At 45.4% G+C, this 22,761-nt stretch overlaps 1 protein-coding gene and 1 long non-coding RNA gene across 4 annotated transcripts in view; one reads left to right on the top strand and one right to left on the bottom strand.

Moving 5' to 3' along the window:
* Positions 1-1,933, top strand: part of LOC142284546 (coiled-coil domain-containing protein 63-like) — a 38,299-nt gene extending 36,366 nt beyond the window's left edge. For all 3 annotated transcript variants that reach the window (XM_075333204.1, XM_075333203.1, XM_075333202.1), the window contains exon 11: positions 1,429-1,933. In XM_075333204.1, coding sequence (XP_075189319.1) covers positions 1,429-1,565 — 137 coding nt within the window. In that variant the 3' untranslated portion in view covers positions 1,566-1,933. The remainder of the gene's footprint in view (positions 1-1,428) is intronic.
* A 12,640-nt stretch (positions 1,934-14,573) lies between these two features.
* Positions 14,574-22,278, bottom strand: LOC142284535 (uncharacterized). Its single transcript, XR_012746038.1, has 3 exons — positions 22,090-22,278; positions 15,166-15,256; positions 14,574-14,789 (listed from the first exon to the last, which is right to left on the bottom strand). It is a non-coding gene; the product is annotated as an uncharacterized LOC142284535 (long non-coding RNA).
* Positions 22,279-22,761: the final 483 nt, after the last annotated feature.

Below are 22,761 nucleotides of genomic sequence, written 5' to 3'. Positions count from 1 at the left end.
GTATTACCAAATGTTGCCAGTATAAATGCAGTTTTGCCTTAAAGAGCCTCATGTTAAATGCACCTTTTTCGAGAGGGTTCACACAATGCGACCATGGTTCTTATTTCTTGCAGCGTTCCAAAAAAAGCTTTTCCTTTAACATTTATTTAAATCTGCATTAAAAACAATGAAACCACAACGAGGCAGACAAACAGGTATCTAAACAGGTATCCGGGGGGAGCTGAGAGTGTGTGGGATGCCACCTACAAAACCGGTTGATGTGTGACTCCATGATACTGGATAAACGCATGTCCCGTATCATCAATCCCACGCACCTTCTCAGTGTTGTGGATTTAGTGTTTTAAATGCAGATTTGAGTAAAGGTTAAATTTTACTGTTCAGCCATTTTTGTGGTACCTTTGTGTTACTTGGACTGATACCATTGAGTGGAGGGTATTCAGGCTCACAGTTTTATTAAACCTATTTTTGTGTGATTTTCTGAGCTGCACTCTTTGTTCTCCTCGGGGATGGGTGGTGCTGGTGGAGTCTTGTAGTTTTCTTCTCCATATCAGTCCTGATTCACACATCTGCATTTCACAGTCTGTGTATGGACCACAATGTCCGGACCAATACCCTGATCTTAACGCATTAGCTTCATAGGCCTATAGGAGGCTGATAACTTCAGGCCAAAAAAATCTGCATTCCAGACATCATGGTCCGTGTACAGACTATGGAACTCGGATGTATGAAGTTGGCTTTATAGTTAAGCCATCCGACAAACTTAGGTATCACTGAAAAAATATTATTGCCATTAACAAAAGGGTTAGATAGCTATGAGCTGAAGAATCCAGAACAATGGCTATCTAAACCTTTTGTTAATGGCAATAATATTTTTTAAGTAATATCCAAGACAAGGGGTATTCCCATCTCCAAGATCCTATCCCAATATGTAGTAGGTGAAATAATAATATTAGCAAATGCCTCCAATTAGGAACGTAGTATAGTCCTCCCGATATAGCCATGTCTTTTACCTTATGTGCAGGGCATTGAAGCTTAGGTATCCATGGTTATGACCACGAGCAACTAACTGTTACAATATGAGTGGAAGTAACCATGGATACCTAATCTGCAATGCCCTGCACATGAGGTAAGAGACAAGGCTACATCAGGAGATCTATACTACATTTCTAATTGGAGGTATTTGCTAATATTATTATTACACCTACTACATTTTGGATTAGGATCCTGGAGATAGGAATAACCCTTTAAGTGTATTGAGTATCCCTATGTAAAAAGTGAATAAAAATGGATAAATATGAAGAGTATAAGCGCCAGAATGTATGATGACTGCTGAGGATTATATTACCTAAATAAGAAAGACGTTGGGAAGGACATTATTGGTTATCATCTAAATTAATGATTGTGTTTTTAAATTTTTCATTTTTAAAGTTCTGGGATTTGAAGAACTACGGGAAAAAGTCCTGAATCATGCGATATTCAGAGAAAAGAAGACCATGACAAAGAGAAAGACACAAAGTCTGAAAAATACGACAAGTGGAAAATTCCAGAGGCGTAGCAATAAATAAGTGCTATGCATTACCTTTATTCATGTACCAGTGTAATAGAGTGACCAGTGCCCTCCGCCCATACTTCTCTTCTGGTAAATGATGGAATTGCATTGTATTGGATTTTTGCAAACTGTCTGCATTAATGTACCTTTCCCTAAGTAGTACGGCCGGCTACCAAAAGAGGTCATGGGTCCCGAGTCCCTCAGAGAGCTCTTCAGCACAGGAAGATATATAGGAGAAGGAACTTCCTGTTAGGCTGGTTTTCAGACGTCCGTGTTTCAAGTACGTGTGACATCCGTTTTTAAAACGGATACCACACGTACCCATGTTATTATTTGCTGTTACTCACACATCCGTGTTTTCACATGAACCGTGTGACCTCTCATGGCCCCGCACATTCACACGGAGGCATGTCCCTTTTTCCTCCGGCAGCACGGGTGTCAAACGGATCACACACTGATGTGATCTGTGTGACACGTACCGGAGAAAACATGGGTCTTTTTAATAAAAAGATTTTCTATATTTACCTCTCTCCAGCGATGCTATCTCTGGATCTGCTGCCTCCCACTCCTGACCCCCGCTCATTATACTCACTGAATATTCAGTGCACGGAGGAGCTGGAAGCAGGAGCAGCGCTGGAGACTTCAGTGCCGGGGACCACATCGCTGCGTGAGTATACAGCAGTGTGTGTGTCAAAGGAGAAAAATATCCAGCATCCAGTTCCAGAATTCTTTAAAAAAACTTAAATTTTATTCCAAAATCGTTAAAATTACATGTTCTTTGTTTATGATAAAAAACGCATCATGGCAGTGTCTTGTTGGATACGTGTTTCGGACATGTGCGTCCTTAGTCTGAGCAACACTATACAGAATCGGATTGGATTGTTTCCTCACTTCCTGTTCTCTCCTTTATAGTGATATGTCATATGTTTTTTATCATAAACAAGGAACATGTAATTTTAATGATTTTGGAATAAAATTTAAGTTTTTTAAAGAATTCTGGAACTGGATGCTGGATATTTTCCTTCTTTGATTCTGGCTGTAGTAAGGTCTTGCTACTTTAATTCCGTGCACCGTTATGGCGAAAACAGGAATCTCCTACAAAACAGTGAGCTGGTATTTCTTTTTCCTTACTAGCAGTGTGTGTGTGTGTGTGTGTGTGTGTGTGTGTGTGTTGTGTGTGTGTGTGTGTGTGTAGTGAGAACCTGGAAGCTGGATCATCGCGGGGACAGCATCAGGGACTCACAGTTCCCAATGAATTCTGATGAACCTGTGAAGCTGTAGCGCGGGTTTCACAAGGTCATCAGGATGTCATCAGAGTTCATTGGGATCTCCGATGACTTCCTGGATGTCACTGTGCTGGCAGAATACTCACCTGTCCCCGCGGTGCTGTCCTCGGCGGTGCTGTACCCGGCGCTGCTCTGACTTCCAGGTCCCGAGTGCGGTGAATAATCGATGAATATAATGAGCGGCGGTCATGAGCGGGAGGCAGCAGAGCCGAAGAAAACAGGTAAATATGAAAAATCTTTTTATTTCACAGACCCGTGTTTTCTCCGGTACCTGTCACACGTATGCAAACACGGATGTCACACGTGTGACACACGTATGACACACAAATGACACACGTGTGACCATAACCATGCGTGTGACTGGTACCTGATTATACACGGACGGTCTGAAACTGGCCTTACAGGCTGTGAAAGAATGCAGATCAAGAGAGAAGTACAGGAGGGACAGAAGAAGCAGAGTGGAGTATTGAAGGGTGGCGGTGACAGGGAAAGGATTTAAGGAGTGAAGAAGCCCAAACCTTTTCCATCCCCTGGTCCCTGCTACAAGAACAGCAAGAGAAAGAAAGAGAGAAGAGCAAAGTTGTCAGAAGAGGCTCTATTGCAGCAGGACATAAGTTCAGAGTGTCATGGAGACATAAGGAGAAATTGGGGTGCTTCTACTACCTGAGGCGTTATCTGCTGGTACCTGTGGGAAAGCAGTTGGGGCATGAGGGCAAGTGGGTCCATCTGTCCGTTAGCTGAGCTGAACGTCCCACCACCATGCTGGGGGAGTGGGTCCGAAGCGGGCGGTTAAGTCGCCCCATTACGGCCGTCCCTGCAAAGCAGAGCCGGATATCGGAGTTAATGTACCTGAAAGATAATGATGATGACAAGTCTGGTGTGAACCATTTGAAACTGTCTGCCTGCAAGTTACTCAGTAAAGTGAAGCAAATGTTACCAGTTGTCTCTCTCCTTCCTGACCAAGCGGGGCACAAGGCCCATGGAAGTGCACGGGAGCTGGAGATGCTGGCTGAAGAAACTGAAGTGCAGCAGTCAGCAGGTACCACCTCCTCACCACATAATACCTCCTCCACTCTGCCCCCCGTGTCTGTACTGTGGCGGGGTAGGTTGAGGTCTGCCAAGACCCTCGCCCATGACTGCCCCTCTCCGTCACTTTACACCGGTAATGTAAATTCTACATATATTCACGAGAGCCTTGTATCCATCAGTGCAGAGTATTTACCTACAGCAGGAAAGGGAACACCACGCTCTAGTCCCAATGTAAGGAGGTTCTCCAGTAGAGGAGACCTACCTTATACACCATGGTGGAAAAAACTCGGCCTTATTTTTGAAATTATAAAAAAAATTGTTCTATTTATCACTAAAACTAAAAAAAGTGACATTTTTGGAAAGTTACATGATCGCTCTCAAACATTGCAGATAATAATAAATAATGTATTCATTTAATAATAATAATAATAATAATAATAAATATAGATGATAAATAATAGATTTTAAAAAAAATAATAGATGATAAACATAATACAAAAGAGAGGTGCAGTAATGAGCAGTACGACCGCCCTGGTGAGAGCCAATGTACTTTTCAATGGGCTGACCGGTTAGTAAAAAAAAGTTATACTCATCTTCATTGAAACCCACAGCTCCAGCTCCGATGCATACCTACCTGGTCTATGATCACACAGGTCTGGAAGGGTAAAATTATTTAACCCCTTTACCCCCAGGCGATTTTTCATTTTCGTTCTTTTCCTCCTCTTCTTCCATAATGTTTTTTATTTTCCCATCAATATTGCCATATGGGACTTGTTGTTTTTGCAGGACGAGTTGTACTTTTGAATGAAACCATTAGTTTTCCCATATAGTGTACTGGAAAACGGGAAAACAATTCCAAGTGCGGTGAAATTGCAATCAAAGTGCAACTGCACGATTGTTTTTTTGAGTTTTTTTATTTACTATATTCACTATATGGTAAAACTGACCAGGTGTTATGATTTCCAAAGTCGGCATATAAAGTCATAAATTCATACGAGTTCATAAATACCAAACATGTGTAGCTTTACTTCTGTTTACTGTAAGTGATGAAAAAAATTCAAAATTTGGTATAAAAAAAAAAAAGTTTTCTTTTTCTGTCCCACGTAGCGTTCTCATTTTTCGGGATCTGGGGCTCAGTGATGGTTTAGCTTTTGCATTTTGAGCTGCGTTTTTAAATATACCATTTTTGCATAGATGCAATGTTTTGATTGCCTGTTATTGCCTTTTAATGCAATGTTGCTGCGACCAAAAAAACGTAATTTTGGCATTTGGAATTTTTTTTTCCGTTGCGCCGTTTACCGATCAGATTAATTGATTTTATGTTTTGATAGATCGGGCATTTCTGAACGCAGCAATACCAAATATGTGTATTTTTTTTATTCACAATGTGGCAAAAGGGCTGTAATTTGAACTTTTAAGTTTTTTTAATAATATAATAATAATAATAATAATAATAATAATAATAAAATAATATTTTTGAAAACTTTTTTGTTACTGATTTTACTAGTCCCCCTAGGGGTCTTTATGACTGCAGTCTCTTAACGCTTCTCCTTCAGCTCTGATCAGGAAAAAGGCTGTGATACTGCCGGCACTCACAAGAAGCATGTTATGGTAGCAACAGGGGTCATGATCTGACCCCGCACTGCCAGGTCAACCGACTGGCGCCCTGTGATTGCCAATTGTGGCATTAGATTGTGCCGTCAGACTTAGATAGCGCCATCTAAGGGGACGACAGGTGCACATATCTGTTGATCAGCAGACATGTGGACGACCGCAGTAACCAGGGGAGGCAACCTAGGACAAATTATATATATCTATATGAGCTTCGGATGAGAAGGAATGGCGGCAACTCACTGGTGAATATTAACGGCAACTTTATTGCACAATCTGCGGCATTGTTACAATGTAACCAGGGAGGGGGGAGTGCAGGGGCGCCGGACGACGGCCGTTTCGCACCGTAGCAGGTGCTTCCACAGGTCCGAATACATATATATATCTATATCTACACACAGTACAGACCAAAAGTTTGGACACACCTCATCTCTAGAGCGACTGTTAAGAGGAGACTTTGTGCAGCAGGCCTTTATGTTAAAATAGCTGCTAGGAAACCACTGCTAAGGACAGGCAACAAGCAGAAGAGACTTGTTTGGGCTAAAAAGCACAATGACTGGACATTAGACCAGTGGAAATCTGTGCTTTGGTCTGAGGAGTCCAAATTTGACATCTTTGAATCCAACCACGGTGTCTTTGTAGAAAAGGTGAACGGATGGACTCTACATGCCTGGTTCCCACCGTGAAGCATGGAGGTGGAGGTGTGATGGTGTGGGGGTGCTTTGCTGGTGACACTGGTGGGGATTTATTAAAAATTGAAGGCATACTGAACCAGCATGGCTACCACAGCATCTTGCAGTGGCGTGCTATTCCATCCGGTTTGCGTTTAGTTGGACCATCATTTATGTTTCAACAGGACAATGACCCCAAACACACCTCCAGGCTGTGTAAGAGCTATTTGACTAAGAAGGAGAGTGTTAGGGTGCTACACCAGATGACCTGACCTCCACAATCACCAGACCTGAACCCAATCGAGATGGTTTGGGGTGAGCTGAACCGCAGAGTAAAGGCAAAAGGGCCAACAAGTGCTAAGCATCTCTGGGAACTCCTTCAAGACTGTTGGAAAACCATTTCCGGTGACTACCTCTTGAAGCTCATCAAGAGAATGTGTCGCGGGCGGGGAGGAGGGTGTCGGCACACTACGCTCACCCCCTTCTGCTCGGGTCCGGCGGCCGCTGCTCAGTGGTGGCTCGAGCCGTAGGCCGGATCCCGGGGGTTTCTCGAGCGGCACTCCTCGCCCGTGAGTGAAAGGGGGTTGTTGGGTGTGGGGATGATTATTGTCCGTGACGCCACCCACGGTTGTGGTGATTGCACCACCGCTGCTCAATACGGGGATCCCGGGGATGGTGATGCGGAGCAGCCAGGTGTTGTGTTGCCCCTCCGTGGGCAGGGGTTGGTGATCCCGGGGCCCGGTGAAGGTTGGTGAGGTGCGGGGCCTGGTGGACGCAGGGACGCGGGGGCAGCGTTGTGCCTTGCGGCACTGTGGTACTCACTCAGCCTGAGACGTGGACACAGTTTTACGGTAAACCAAACGGCTGGTAGGACGGTCCCACAGACGGCTGCACCTGCACTCCCGGTAGGTGACGGTGATGTCCCTCTTCCTTGCACCTATGGTTGACTTGTGGTAGCGGTGGATTCCCTCCGGTTACCCGCTCCCCGGCTTCAATCTGGGCCGGAGGAGCCCTACACTTTGCCCGCAGGCGCTGGCCCTGAGAAACTGGTGCCGTGGCGGTGGCGGTGTCTCTCCGATTCAGGTTGGGCTGTTGCCTTCAATCGGGACTTGGTTGTTGGGGGATCTACGTCCCCTTCACTGACGGATTCGGCAAATTTGGCGACTCCTAGCCTTGCCGGGGTCCGAGAGGCCCCTGCCCTGGCGCTGACTGTCCTTCGGAACACTGCTCTAGACCACCGGGCACACAGCCAACGGGGTCCTTCCAGGAACTTCCAAACGGTCCCCCTCCAGACAGTCACCGCCGTCGCTGACCTTGCTGATCTGGCCCTCCACAAAGCTGGACCCTTCAGGCTTTCCTTCCTTCTTGTCACCTCACTTGCTTTTCTCCTTTTCACTTTTCTTTTCTTCACTTTCACTTAGCTGTTTACCTCTTCACGCCCCTAACTGTTCTTTACTCGAGCCCTGCCTGGGCTAATCTTCCACTCCTTCCACTTCCTCCTCCTAAACTCAACTGCCTGGTTTCTCCCGCCTCCAGAGCTGTGTCCTCCTTGGTGGGCGGAGCCAACCGCCTGGCCCACCCCCTGGTGTGAACCATCAGCCTCTGGAGGAAGGCAACAAGGATTTGTAGTTTAGCTGTGATGTGCCTACCTGGGGTGTGGGGTGTGGTGGTGTTGTGACCTGTGACCCCTGGCTTGCCCAGGTCGTCACATTCCCCCTTAGCAAAATGCAGACCGTCCGCGGGCTGCCGTCCTACACCGGTTTTATTTTTCTGAAAAAGATAACATTTGAAATTAACATATTTACATTTTTAATAATAACTCTCCCCAAAACGGGAGGCACATTTCTTTTAACGTTGCAAACGGTTTACGGTTACGGTTTCCGCTCTCTCCCACCCAAGCAACCTGGCCCTGATGCTGCCCCTAAAACCCAGGCAGCACCCCTTGACCCACAGTCCAGCACAAGTTACCCGAGCGGGATCTGTCCTTCCCCTCCAGAGGGTAGCCACCGGTTCCTTTGGTGGCTGGGCCCCAGCCTGCTCTGCTGAGGGCCCTCCCTCCAACCTGCCTCTCTGGAGGCGGCATTGCGGAACCCGGTAACGGTAAACAACTTATTTACAAGCCACTAACGTTTGTGGTTGCCCTGCAAGTTCACGGGCTTGTCCATAAGGAGTCCCTTATGCAACTTTTAAACGGTCCCCACGGGGACAACGGTGCCGGCTCCGGCCGGTTCAATCACTACAGACAATCAAGTAACTTCTTCTTGGATCAATCATTTTTCATTTTCAACTTTTAAACAAACACACAACAGGTGGTCCCAACGGGGACTGCTGCAGCGGGCATCCACCGCCCTACTCGTACTTTTCTGCTGAGGCGGACCCGTCCTCTGCCACCGGCACATCAAACATGCACTGACATGCCTGCGGTGACAGGGGCACCCGGTACCCATTTCCACCGGCACGCGGGGTATGGACAACCACGGGGTCTCTTACATAGCGGGAACGCTCACTTGCCTCTTCAAACTCAGCAGCAGACCCGGGACTAGGGCCGGAGTCGTCATCTCGTGTTCCTGCGTCAGGCGGGTTGCCGCCAGCTGTCGCAGCCTCCTGGCCTCCAACATCCAGCACTTCAGCCCCTTCTGCGGTAGCGCGGAGCAGCAGATTAGGCTAGCTGACATTAAGGCGCCTCATAAGTAACGGCAAGGGTGATGCATAGGCCGAGACTAGGCCGGGCCCCTCAGCCGCAGCGGCCGGTCCTGGTAGGACATAGGGACGTGGGTCACCAGTCGACTCTGCTACATCCATTCCCACTCCGTACCTCGGGGCAGTTGTAAGCAGCTCCTCCACCTCGTTGGTCCACTGCTCCATCATCCGGAAGATCTGATCCTGCTGACGCTGGTGGAATTGCATCACCCGGGCCTTCATCCAGGCCACGGTCTCGGGCTCAGGGTCTGGCACAGTCTCTATTGGGACCTCTGGCACCATGCTGTTAAGGGGTCGCGGTTCCAGCGGTTCCCCCTGGTATACTTCAGGGACGTCCCGGATGTCTGCAGACGGCTGGTCCGCCGGAGCGGCCGGGCAGGGTATCGCTACCGGTTGAGCAGGTAGCGGGCCTAATGGCGGGGCGGCAGCAGCTACTACGGGTAGCAGGGAGAGAGGCAGGGTGAGCGGAAGCCGGCCGGGCCCCTCAGCTCCAACGGCCGATCCCTCAGGAATACAGGGGCGTGGGTCGCTTACCCGCTCCTCCAAATCCTCTTCTGCCTCGCGTCTCCACATAGCAGCCACCACATCCGCCATGTCGGTCTCCCACTCCTCCAGGAGGAGTTGCATATGGGCCTGCAGACGATTACTCAGCGGGACAGTCCGGTCCTTCAACCACGTCGCCGTGCCGGGCGCGGGGGCTTCCTCGTTGTGAGCAGGGTTTTGCATCTTGATAACGAGGTCTTCCAGGAACCCAATATCGCTGCAGAGTCCTGGCGTCCCTGCTTTTATAGCTGCAGCTACATGCGTACAGCCGCCATCGCGTCCCCCTTAGCTCTTTCCGGCCCCTCCTCTCTCGGGGCGGAGTTTTGGCCTTCGCGCCTCTACTGCTCGAGAAGACGCTCGAGCGGGAACTTTTCGCGCCAAAGATGGCGGCTTCTGAAATTTTTCTGCCGGATGCCTCCGGCGGTAACAAGGCGCACCTCTACCAGACGGCAGAGCGGTAAGATCCTGTTCGTGACGCCAAGTTGTCGCGGGCGGGGAGGAGGGTGTCGGCACACTACGCTCACCCCCTTCTGCTCGGGTCCGGCGGCCGCTGCTCAGTGGTGGCTCGAGCCGTAGGCCGGATCCCGGGGGTTTCTCGAGCGGCACTCCTCGCCCGTGAGTGAAAGGGGGTTGTTGGGTGTGGGGATGATTATTGTCCGTGACGCCACCCACGGTTGTGGTGATTGCACCACCGCTGCTCAATACGGGGATCCCGGGGATGGTGATGCGGAGCAGCCAGGTGTTGTGTTGCCCCTCCGTGGGCAGGGGTTGGTGATCCCGGGGCCCGGTGAAGGTTGGTGAGGTGCGGGGCCTGGTGGACGCAGGGACGCGGGGGCAGCGTTGTGCCTTGCGGCACTGTGGTACTCACTCAGCCTGAGACGTGGACACAGTTTTACGGTAAACCAAACGGCTGGTAGGACGGTCCCACAGACGGCTGCACCTGCACTCCCGGTAGGTGACGGTGATGTCCCTCTTCCTTGCACCTATGGTTGACTTGTGGTAGCGGTGGATTCCCTCCGGTTACCCGCTCCCCGGCTTCAATCTGGGCCGGAGGAGCCCTACACTTTGCCCGCAGGCGCTGGCCCTGAGAAACTGGTGCCGTGGCGGTGGCGGTGTCTCTCCGATTCGAGTTGGGCTGTTGCCTTCAATCGGGACTTGGTTGTTGGGGGATCTACGTCCCCTTCACTGACGGATTCAGCAAATTTGGCGACTCCTAGCCTTGCCGGGGTCCGAGAGGCCCCTGCCCTGGTGCTGACTGTCCTTCGGAACACTGCTCCAGACCACCGGGCACACAGCCAACGGGGTCCTTCCAGGAACTTCCAAACGGTCCCCCTCCAGACAGTCACCGCCGTCGCTGACCTTGCTGATCTGGCCCTCCACAAAGCTGGACCCTTCAGGCTTTCCTTCCTTCTTGTCACCTCACTTGCTTTTCTCCTTTTCACTTTTCTTTCCTTCACTTTCACTTAGCTGTTTACCTCTTCACTCCCCTAACTGTTCTTTACTCGAGCCCTGCCTGGGCTAATCTTCCACTCCTTCCACTTCCTCCTCCTAAACTCAACTGCCTGGTTTCTCCCGCCTCCAGAGCTGTGTCCTCCTTGGTGGGCGGAGCCAACCGCCTGGCCCACCCCCTGGTGTGAACCATCAGCCTCTGGAGGAAGGCAACAAGGATTTGTAGTTTAGCTGTGATGTGCCTACCTGGGGTGTGGGGTGTGGTGGTGTTGTGACCTGTGACCCCTGGCTTGCCCAGGGCGTCACAAATGCTAAGAGTGTGCAAAGCAGTAATGAAAGCAAAAGGTGGCTAATTTGAAGAACTTAGAATATAATACATAATTTCAGTTGTTTGACACTTTTTTGTTAAGTATTTCATTCCACATGTGTTAATTCATAGTTTTGATGCCTTCAATGTGAACCTACAATTTTCAGAGTCATGAAAATAAAGAAAACGCTTTGAATGAGAAGGTGTGTCCAACCTTTGGTCTGTACATTATATTTTCAATCTCTGGACTCAGTAAAAATTCCATCATGTACAGGTTTTTTCCACAAAATTTAATTTAATGGTTGTAGTGGATTAAGCTCCTGTTTCCAACACCATGTCTGCAAATTGAGATTCTGGTTTGGCGTATATCCTAAGTCATATGGCAAGGCTCGTTCAAGTCCTTTTCCTCTCTAAAGAGGCAATTTGCATATTTAATTTCCCAGAGAAATATGCAAGGCATTTAAGTCTCCTCATACTGGCATGTCACTCTCCACAAGCTGAAACCTTATTCCTTAGGCTAGTTTCACACTTGTGTTGAACGGCATCCGTTGCATTGCGTTGTGTGACGGATGCAATAGATGCATTGCATATAATGGCACAACAGATGCAACGGATCGTACAAAATAACGGAAAGCTTTTTTTTTCTTCTTTACAGTTTTACCGGCGGCAGACTATTGTGAACGATCAGCTGATCACCCGGCCGCTGGGTGATCAGCTGATCGCTCTCAAAAGCTGGTCGTTCGGCCACCGAGAGACAAAATAAAGTTTGCGATTTAAAAAAAAAAAAAAAAAAATGATGAGCATGCGCAGTGAAAAAATAAAGGATTACACTGCTCAAAAAACGTTACATCCTGCATTCCTTCCGCCTGGCGGAAGCAACGCAGCATTGTCCAGCAGAAGCAACGCAGGTACGTTTGGCACAATCCGTCATCCATACAAGTCTATGGGAAACAGCGGAATCCGTTAACGGATTCCACTGTTTTCCAAAAGGGCGGATTGTGACTGAAGGTAATTAACGCAAGTATGATAGTACCCTTAGGCCGGAGTCACACTTGCGAGTGCCTTGCGTGTAACTCGCGCGAGTCTCTCATTTCATCACCCGGCACGGCCTCACACTCTCCTGACTGGAGCGGGTCGGTTGCATGTATCTTTATGCAGCTGAGACGCTCCTGTCCGGTGAGTGTACGGCCGTGCCGGGTGATGAAATGAGAGACTCGCGCGAGTTACATGCGAGGCACTCGCAAGTGTGACTCCGGCCTTAGATAACAACGTGATTGAAATGGCTACAAGGGGGTGTTGTAATTCACCCGACAACTTTTGCTATCTTTGCGGTTGTTTAGTAGGGAGGAAGCAATGAAGGAACATTACGGACTTCATTAGAAAAATTAGTCAACAAGGAATACCCTTTAGTAATCAAATAACAGGCCATGAACTAATAGCAAACAACAACACAAGAACAACGTATATGGCCAAAATATAGATATTTTTATTAACGCATATTAAATAATCATTAAAAATTAATAAAGCATAAAATTGTGGTATAACAGGTACAGTATAAGGATCGGATAGACCAAAATGATTACAATTAATAATATACCATTAATAATGTACCATATATAATATACCATTCAAAATTAATAAAAATTGATAAAGTGTCAAGTGACAAAAAAGGAAAATTATCCAATAATATCAAGATAATGAAATTGGTATATTAATATAGTAACATTATAAATAGCAGTCAGTAAATATTAAATTATATTGTATTATACCAATAAACTATTTGTAATATAAAAATTGCACTAATCTCCTCTTCAGTCAGAATATATGTGCAAAAAAAACAATAAAAAAAAAAATTAAAAAAAAAAAAAATCGCAAAGTATAGATTCTGCACTGACCCAAAAAAAATAAATAAAATGTGCAAAGTGCTATATAAAACCTTTGTGAATTAAATACAATATAGAATGACTAGTATAAGACAAGCCCAGGACTGTATATACAAAGTGCAAAGTGCTATTTGCACTAATCCCCTCTGCAGTGGCCGCAGCTTATAGTCGCCAAATCTGGTGACAGGTTCCCTTTAATGTTGTATGTATCCCAGGACCGATTTATGTAACATTGTTATTCTTAGGTGTTTCATTCTTTTATAGGTTAATATTCCGATTAATCCAGACTCGCATTGCTCACTCCAGTGTTTATGAGGTGACTTGCTGGAGTCAGACACTCCTGACTCATTAATAAGTGCAAGCCTCAGGGGTTCTGAAAAGTGGTGTGACGCAGCTTGTCATGAATTAGGCGAGCTGTGGTGTCACGCTCCTGTTGTGACCCTGTCCGTAACCAACTCAGCCCATTTTGGGAAAGCTAGCCAAAACTGGTGTGAAAACCTCAGGATGCACAAAAAATGTGTGAGTTATCCAATAGTTTTACATTAGATGTCGGCCAAAAACACTTTGATGAATTGGTGCCATAGTGTATATTCTAACATCAGTGCACATAAAAAATACTCAACCTCACTACCCATGGAATAATACTAGCCCCTGTGACTACATAAAATTATCATGGTACAATCGGCCACATGCTCATCACATAGTGCAAATGTGAGAACAGAACCAACCAAAGTGCCTTATATCAGTGCCCGTCAGATCCTCTGTATAAGTGTCTGTGCCGTCATGTACCCCAGCACACAGGAACCCCAGAAGCTATACAATAACTATAAGACCCCATCCACACTGTACATATAACTGACAATGGCACCTCTCCATTCTGATGTATGAATGTTTTGGCAAATTAAATGACCCATTCTCTTTTTCTCTATTGGGCACCATGACTGGCACTGTTAGGAGGACATAGTTGCTGATAATGGTAAGAGATAATAATTGGTAGAACAAAGTGTTGGTTATACAGAGTATATACCAGCACAGGTAGACTGTGCAGCTCAGTGTATACGGTACATGGGGATACAGTGCTGGCTGGGTAGTACTGGGGGTAAAAAGTGCACAACACGTTCATAGAATAAACATTTAGAAAAAATATTAAATAAAGAAGAAAGGGAAATGTAAGTAAAATGTGATGAGAAAGGTAGAAAAACTGTGCAAAGAAAACTGTAGAGGAGAATAAAATGAAAGTTTCCATGAAGTTCTTTTTTTGGCCCAATGGACCCTAAATTGTCAGCCATGATGCCCACATCACACTGTATAGGGCAGAGCCGGTCCATGCGCCGCTGCCTGGCAGATGCCACCTGAGGGTTCCGTCACCCCTGACAACACGTCACCTGCACACGACCAACTGCCGTTTACTTTCAACTGTCGACCGAAGTGATTGCACCGAAGTCTGCGGATTGTGAGAAATCTCTGAGAATGGCGTCCACTGGACATGGAGAAGAGAGCGAAGAGAAGAGAGAAGAAAAGAGGAAGAGAGAAGAAGATGACAGCGCAACCGGATTCAAGAAGATCCCGAAGAAGAGGAGACGAGTGGAGAGAGGATCAGAGGATGAGAAAGCAACACCTGGATGTAGTGAAGACCCCGGATCATCCAGCCCCTACACCAGCATCAACTTCAGCCGCTTCAACATCCACCAGGTCCTGGGTAGGGGCGGCTTTGGCAAAGTGAGTATATTTCTTTTTTTCAAAATTCAAGAGTCACTGGCGCTAAATAGAGGGGAGGGGTGAAATGAGAGCAAAAAATGTAAACGGTTATGAAAAAATGTTAAAAAGATATTTTAGTCAAGAGTATTTATATAAAAAATATTTATTAATAAGATGACAATAGAAACAGCATAAAATAGGAAATATAACATATGCCAGGGGAGAATGTGAATGAAATGACAAAAATGTTTAAATAAGGTGAAAAATAGGAAAAACATAAGAAAAAAGATGAAAAAATAGTCAGTAATGGCCCACACGGAAATGTATGGAGCTGCAGATAGTAGGCAGGATCTGCACCGGTCCTGTCATACAAGGAAATAGTTCAGAAAAGGACTCTTACCACAGTACCAATTAGAGGACACTGAGAAATGATACATACCTGATAGATAGGAACAGGGGCTAAATGCTGAATCTGAAGTTGTCAAAAGGCTGATGATGAAGAAAATGTGTCTATTTGAATGAAGGGTAGCCTGCAAGGGGTTAAAAATAAAAACATGGTATCAGATGTGAATAAAGACTTGGATAGAAGTGTATAGGGCTCCTCGGTAATGTTACACTAATTACATGAAATGCAGGCTTTTCTTCTGGGAGTAGGTCTAGATCCTATAAAGTGGGAATGGGGGTCCCCACTAAATAACCATATACTGATGGTGGGTAGATAACTGATTATAGCTGGAGAAAATAAGAAATGCAATAATTCGAGGGTAAGGTACACCCAACCACAGGAATTGAAAATTGATGGGTGGTTATATGATGGAAATGGTAATGCTGTAGTCTGGATGTGGCCTTTATCTGGCCCTGAGATGATGGGGTTGGAGGTATAGAACTTTGTGTTAAATGATGGTGAGTAAGCAAATGGTGATAGCTGGGGATATAAAAGGTAAAAATATATGTATAACCGAAGGGTTAAAATCTGATTTAAAAATATTACAATTGTATATAGTAAAAACAGAGAGAATAAGATCCCAGAAATAAGGAAATGGTGACCCGTAGTGTCACTGCTGGCATTGAGTAAGTGACTCTAATATAGAGACCTTACTCCTTTCCTGTAATATTCCAGTATGGGCGGCCCTGTAATGTCGGCCTAATGATGCTGGGATCAGCCACTGATTAGTCGCAATAATAGTCTGTGGGAGGCAGGTGGGATGGGGAACTGTAATAAGAGTGATACAGCGGAGAGGCAGAATGGCTGAATACTGCAATAAACAGTGATGGAGCTAAACCTTTCTGTGGAGGAAACCACTCGCCTTCTCCGGTGTTCTCCTTCGATGGGTCGGGGTGCTGTGCGCCCGCAGGGAGGCTGGCAGGAGCCGCGCGTATGTGGCAGAGAGGGGAGTGAAGCGGTGCGCCTGCACAAACACCGGCACGAAGCCACATGTGTGCGGCAGAGCAGGAAGTAGCGGTTACTAGGCAACCGGGAATCCCAGCCGGAGATGACCCTGTCTCACAGCCGCACGCTTCACAGGCAGAGGGACGCCACTTAGCTGAAAGCAAAATGAACTGCCAGAATAGCGGGGATATGCCGATCAAAAGATAAAGTAACTAAGAAAAATACAAATGAAAATATAATCTGAAAAATAGAAAATAAAAAAAATAATAGATATAGATTAAAAAAAAAAAAAAAATAATATAAATTATTTAAAAAAGGGAAAAAAGGGAGTGGAATGGTTACTGTTGGGTATTTGAAACTGTAGTAAAAATGGTGTTAATAAACATTATAGTGGGTGTTTGATCCTTATTACTTTGTATAATAATTACGACATAGAATCAGTGACGACTCTTCTCGCACTATCTTAGTAAATTATTTTAGTATATTAATAAGTAATGGGTTACAGGTTATTAATTATTGATAGTGAAAAAAAAACAAAAACTTACACATGGATATGGGAAGGGGAAATGAGGAGGGAACATGAAAAGTGGGAGAGGTTAGGGAAGATGGCTGTAACACAAAGAAACAAAAGTGAAGAGAGCACATTAGAAGATATAAGATTCAATGTCGTGATTGAGGCCCTTAGATGCAAGGGTGTCGAGTAGAGAAATATACTTGGATTCGACTCTTGACATTTGTCTGATCCTCAGCCTGGCTCCAGGACATCAAATAGTATAAAGTATAGACCCCGATATTCTGGCATGTGAGGTCCTGGTGAGGGCATCGGATCAGTCAGTGCACAAATCATTATATATCTGTGCACAGTACAGTGTACACATTGTTATATACAATCTGATGTCTGTAGCCACGATATACTATATACTAATCTGAATCCTGACTGTACTGTACGCTCTTCACCATCTGATGTCTGTGCATAAATATGACCCAGGTCCCCCACCTGCATATTAGTCAAATCTATAGGCCCTATCCTATAATAAGGTCCCTTATCTGTAACAATGTCCCCTTCCTTGGCCCTGTATGTATTAATGACTCAGTCCTGTAATAATGTCTTCTTACTGTGCTCCAAATGTAATAATGTCACTATCTTATAATGTGTCTGTCCTGGCCCTGTATGTAATAAAGGCTCCGTCTTGTAATAACGTGTCTGTCCTGGCTCTATCAGTGGCATAACTAGAGATTGATGGGCCTTGATGCAAAGTTTGGACCTGGGCCTCCCCCAAACGTACACCGACACTTGGGGTATAGGATAATGACAACGACAATTGTACAAGATAATTACTCTGACACTCGGGGTACGGGACAATGTTGCTGACACTTGGCTCTTTCCCTCAGCACCCCTGTTTCCCATGATCTCAAATCCCTCTATCAGCACCCAGCTTTCCTCAGCAAGCACCTTCCCCATGCTCTGCTGCACATCTTTCCCTCAGTACCCAGCTTTCCCATATCAGAGCATGGGTGCTGAGGGAAAGCTGTATAGCAGAGCATGGGAAAGCTGCGTGCTGAGGGAAAGCTGTATAGCAGAGCATGGGAAAGCTGGGGGCTGAGAGATGTATAGCAGAGCATGGGAAAGCTGCGTGCTGAGGGAAAGAGCCTCTTTCCCTCAGCACAAATCTTTCCCATCCCATGCTTTTATCTTTGTCCCCCTCGTGTATAGCTCTCCAAATACTATAATGGCCCCCACATAGCCTTCCAAATAGTTTACTGGGTTCCACATAACCCTTGATATATTATAATGCACCCTGTAGTCCTACGTATATTATACTGCACCCCCATAGTCCTCCATGTATTATAATGCACCCCTATAGTTCTCCATGTATTATAATGCACCCCTATAGTTCTCCATGTATTATAATGCACCCCTATAGTTCTCCATGTATTATAATGCACCCCTATAGTTCTCCATGTATTATAATGCACCCCTATAGTTCTCCATGTATTATAATGCACCCCTATAGTTCTCCATGTATTATAATGCACCCCTATAGTTCTCCATGTATTATAATGCACCCCTATAGTTCGCCATGTATTATAATGCACCCCTATAGTTCTCCATGTATTATAATGCACCCCTATAGTTCTCCATGTATTATAATGCACCCCTATAGTTCTCCATGTATTATAATGCACCTCCCATTGTCCTATTTATTATACTGCACCCTGTAGTCCTCCATATATTATACTGCACCCTGTAGTCCTCCATATATTATACTGCACCCTGTAGTCCTCCATATATTATACTGCACCCTGTAGTCCTCCATATATTATACTGCACCCTGTAGTCCTCCATATATTATACTGCACCCTGTAGTCCTCCATATATTATACTGCACCCTGTAGTCCTCCATATATTATACTGCACCCTGTAGTCCTCCATATATCATACTGCACCTGTAGTCCTCCATATATTATACTGCACCCTGTAGTCCTCCATATATTATACTGCATCCTGTAGTCCTCCATATATTATACTGCACCCTGTAGTCCTCCATATATTATACTGCACCCTGTAGTCCTCCATATATTATACTGCACCCTGTAGTCCTCCATATATTATACTGCACCCTGTAGTCCTCCATATATTATACTGCACCCTGTAGTCCTCCATATATTATACTGCACCCTGTAGTCCTCCATATATTATACTGCACCCTGTAGTCCTCCATATATTATACTGCATCCTGTAGTCCTCCATATATTATACTGCACCCTGTAGTCCTCCATATATTATACTGCATCCTGTAGTCCTCCATATATTATACTGCACCCTGTAGTCCTCCATATATTATACTGCACCCTGTAGTCCTCCATATATTATACTGCACCCTGTAGTCCTCCATATATTATACTGCACCCTGTAGTCCTCCATATATTATACTGCACCCTGTAGTCCTCCATATATTATACTGCACCCTGTAGTCCTCCATATATTATACTGCACCCTGTAGTCCTCCATATATTATACTGCACCCTGTAGTCCTCCATATATTATACTGCACCCTGTAGTCCTCCATAAATTTTACTGCACCCTGTAGTCCTCCATATATTATACTGCACCCTGTAGTCCTCCATATATTATACTGCACCCTGTAGTCCTCCATATATTATACTGCACCCTGTAGTCCTCCATATATTATACTGCACCCTGTAGTCCTCCATATATTATACTGCACCCTGTAGTCCTCCATATATCATACTGCACCTGTAGTCCTCCATATATTATACTGCACCCTGTAGTCCTCCATATATTATACTGCACCCTGTAGTCCTCCATATATTATACTGCACCCTGTAGTCCTCCATATATTATACTGCACCCTGTAGTCCTCCATATATTATACTGCACCCTGTAGTCCTCCATATATTATACTGCACCCTGTAGTCCTCCATATATTATACTGCACCCTGTAGTCCTCCATATATTATACTGCACCCTGTAGTCCTCCATATATTATACTGCACCCTGTAGTCCTCCATATATTATACTGCACCCTGTAGTCCTCCATATATTATACTGCATCCTGTAGTCCTCCATATATTATACTGCACCCTGTAGTCCTCCATATATTATACTGCACCCTGTAGTCCTCCATATATTATACTGCACCCTGTAGTCCTCCATATATCATACTGCACCTGTAGTCCTCCATATATTATACTGCACCCTGTAGTCCTCCATATATTATACTGCACCCTGTAGTCCTCCATATATTATACTGCACCCTGTAGTCCTCCATATATTATACTGCACCATGTAGTCCTCCATATATTATACTGCACCCTGTAGTCCTCCATATATTATACTGCACCCTGTAGTCCTCCATATATTATACTGCACCCTGTAGTCCTCCATATATTATACTGCACCCTGTAGTCCTCCATATATTATACTGCACCCTGTAGTCCTCCATATATTATACTGCATCCTGTAGTCCTCCATATATTATACTGCACCCTGTAGTCCTCCATATATTATACTGCACCCTGTAGTCCTCCATATATTATACTGCACCATGTAGTCCTCCATATATTATACTGCACCCTGTAGTCCTCCATATATTATGCTGCACCCTGTAGTCCTCCATATATTATACTGCATCCTGTAGTCCTCCATATATCATACTGCACCTGTAGTCCTCCATATATTATACTGCACCCTGTAGTCCTCCATATATCATACTGCACCTGTAGTCCTCCATATATTATACTGCACCCTGTAGTCCTCCATATATTATACTGCACCCTGTAGTCCTCCATATATTATACTGCACCATGTAGTCCTCCATATATTATACTGCACCCTGTAGTCCTCCATATATTATACTGCACCCTGTAGTCCTCCATATATTATACTGCACCCCCATAGTCTTCCATATATTATAATGCATCCCATAGTCCGCCATGTATTATATTGCACCCCAATAGTCCATATATAGGGTGTCCTTCATGTTGTATTATGCAGCCCACATACTGTTTAATGCACACCCATAAGCCTCCATATAGTATAATGCAGCCCCCTAGTCCTGCAAGTGTTATAATGCACCCCCATTGTCCTTCATATTATATCATGCAGCCCCAATACCATCTAATGCACCCCCATAGGCCTCCATGTATTATAATTCACCCCCATAGTCCATGTATAAGGTGTCCTTCATATTGTATTATGCAGTCCCCATATTGTTTAATGCACCCCCATATGCCTCTGGCCACCCTGTACTCACTGATTAAAAAATATATATTATATATATATATATATATATATATATAAACAAGTCCTCACAGGGGCGGACACTGAGAATAAAGGGCCCCTGTGCAAGAATTGACTATGGGCGCCGCCCTCCACAAACCCCTCCCCCACCCCCGCCTCGTGGGGTCTTCTATTCTACCATTTTATGTTATATTGTGCTCATCATCATCTTGCGCTGGGAAAAAAAAAAAAAAACAATAAAATCAGAGTTACTAATTTTCACCTGATCCAGTGATGTCTCTGCTACTCGTCCATCTATATTTGCAGGCTGCAGTGATGATGCCACACATGATCGCTTTACCTAATCACAGGGCTCCGCAGCTTGTGACATTACCTTGGTGTGACGGCGGAGCTCAGGGATTGCCTCTGACAGTCACTTATTTTAGTCATGACATCAGTGCTGCAAACATAGACCAGAGCAGTAGCAAAGAGGAATTGCTGGTCCTGAGGAGAAGTGACCCTGAAATTATTGATTTCCCTAGCACTAGCCTAAGGGCATTAAAAAAAACAGAAAAAAATATATATGCACACAGGCACATACACATACTATTTATGCACAGAGATACATATTCTAGATACACGCATGCACATATACATACTCACATATACCGTATATACATACAGGCACACACATTGTGTGTATATATATATATATATATATATATATATATATATATATATATATATATATATATATATATATATATACACACACACACACACAAAGATACATATACACAAGCACATACTATATACTGTATGTATACACACATGCACAAACTATATATACATACAGAGGTGCATACACATATACAGGAACATACACAGGCACATATACTATATATACACATAGGCACATATACTATTCATGCACAGATGTACATATACTATATGCGCAAATCCACACATATATACATTCACATGCACACATACTGTATATACTGTAAATACAGATACTGTATATACACACACACACACACACACTATGTATACGTACACACTGCATATACAGACACACATACTGTATATATACATAAACACATGCTGTATACACCCACACTGTATACATACACACACTGTATATACACAGACACATGCACAATTACATACAGTACAAGCAACAAAGGTATGTAAAAACAGACAGACAGATGTAAGAAGTATATACTCACCTCTCTGCTTCTTCAAAGTAGCTGATGCCCCTCTGATGTTTGTCCTGTTCCTCTCCTGCTGCGGATGTGGAGCTGTGCGGCCTCCATCTTCCTGCTGCCCCTCAGCTCTGCCTCCTGTCCAGCAGGAATCAGCTCCTCTTTGGCTGCGGCCTCCATCTTCTCCTGAGTGGTGAGGGCCGGCATCTTCTCCCCCCGCTCCCTCAGCCGGGGGAGGGGCAGAGTGAGCTGCAGAGCTGCAGGGAGCACAGGAAGGGCCTCTCTTACTGGTTCCGGGGCCATCGGCTTCACCAGTTTTCTGGGAGTCAGTGACCCGGAAATGTATAATTTTTATTACTGTGCATGGCCTTCTTTTATTGTGGGGGGGCGCAGAGCCCACCCTCCCCGGGCTCCCCCCTTTCCCTCTGAGCCCAACAGGCAATATATCCGCCACTGAGTCCTCACTTCTCCTCGTTTTCCCGCTGCTCCGGTCAGAGCGTCTTCCCGTTCTGAGTCCTTCATGTCTCAGCACAGTAGTCGTGCAGTAGGGACGTCACCGCGCTCTGCTGCACTGAGACTCGAGCGCAGGCACAGAGGGAGAACGAAGAGGGAATTCCTCATCATTGCTGTGTGTGATGACAGCAGGGGCTCCCAAGCTAGAGGGGCCCGGTGCCACCGCTGACACCAGGCCCCCTG

This window comes from Anomaloglossus baeobatrachus, chromosome 2 (assembly GCF_048569485.1).
Source record: "Anomaloglossus baeobatrachus isolate aAnoBae1 chromosome 2, aAnoBae1.hap1, whole genome shotgun sequence".
NCBI lineage: Eukaryota > Metazoa > Chordata > Amphibia > Anura > Aromobatidae > Anomaloglossus > Anomaloglossus baeobatrachus.
The sequence above is the reverse complement of the archived record's forward strand: the minus strand, read 5'-3'. Positions and strand labels throughout refer to the sequence as shown.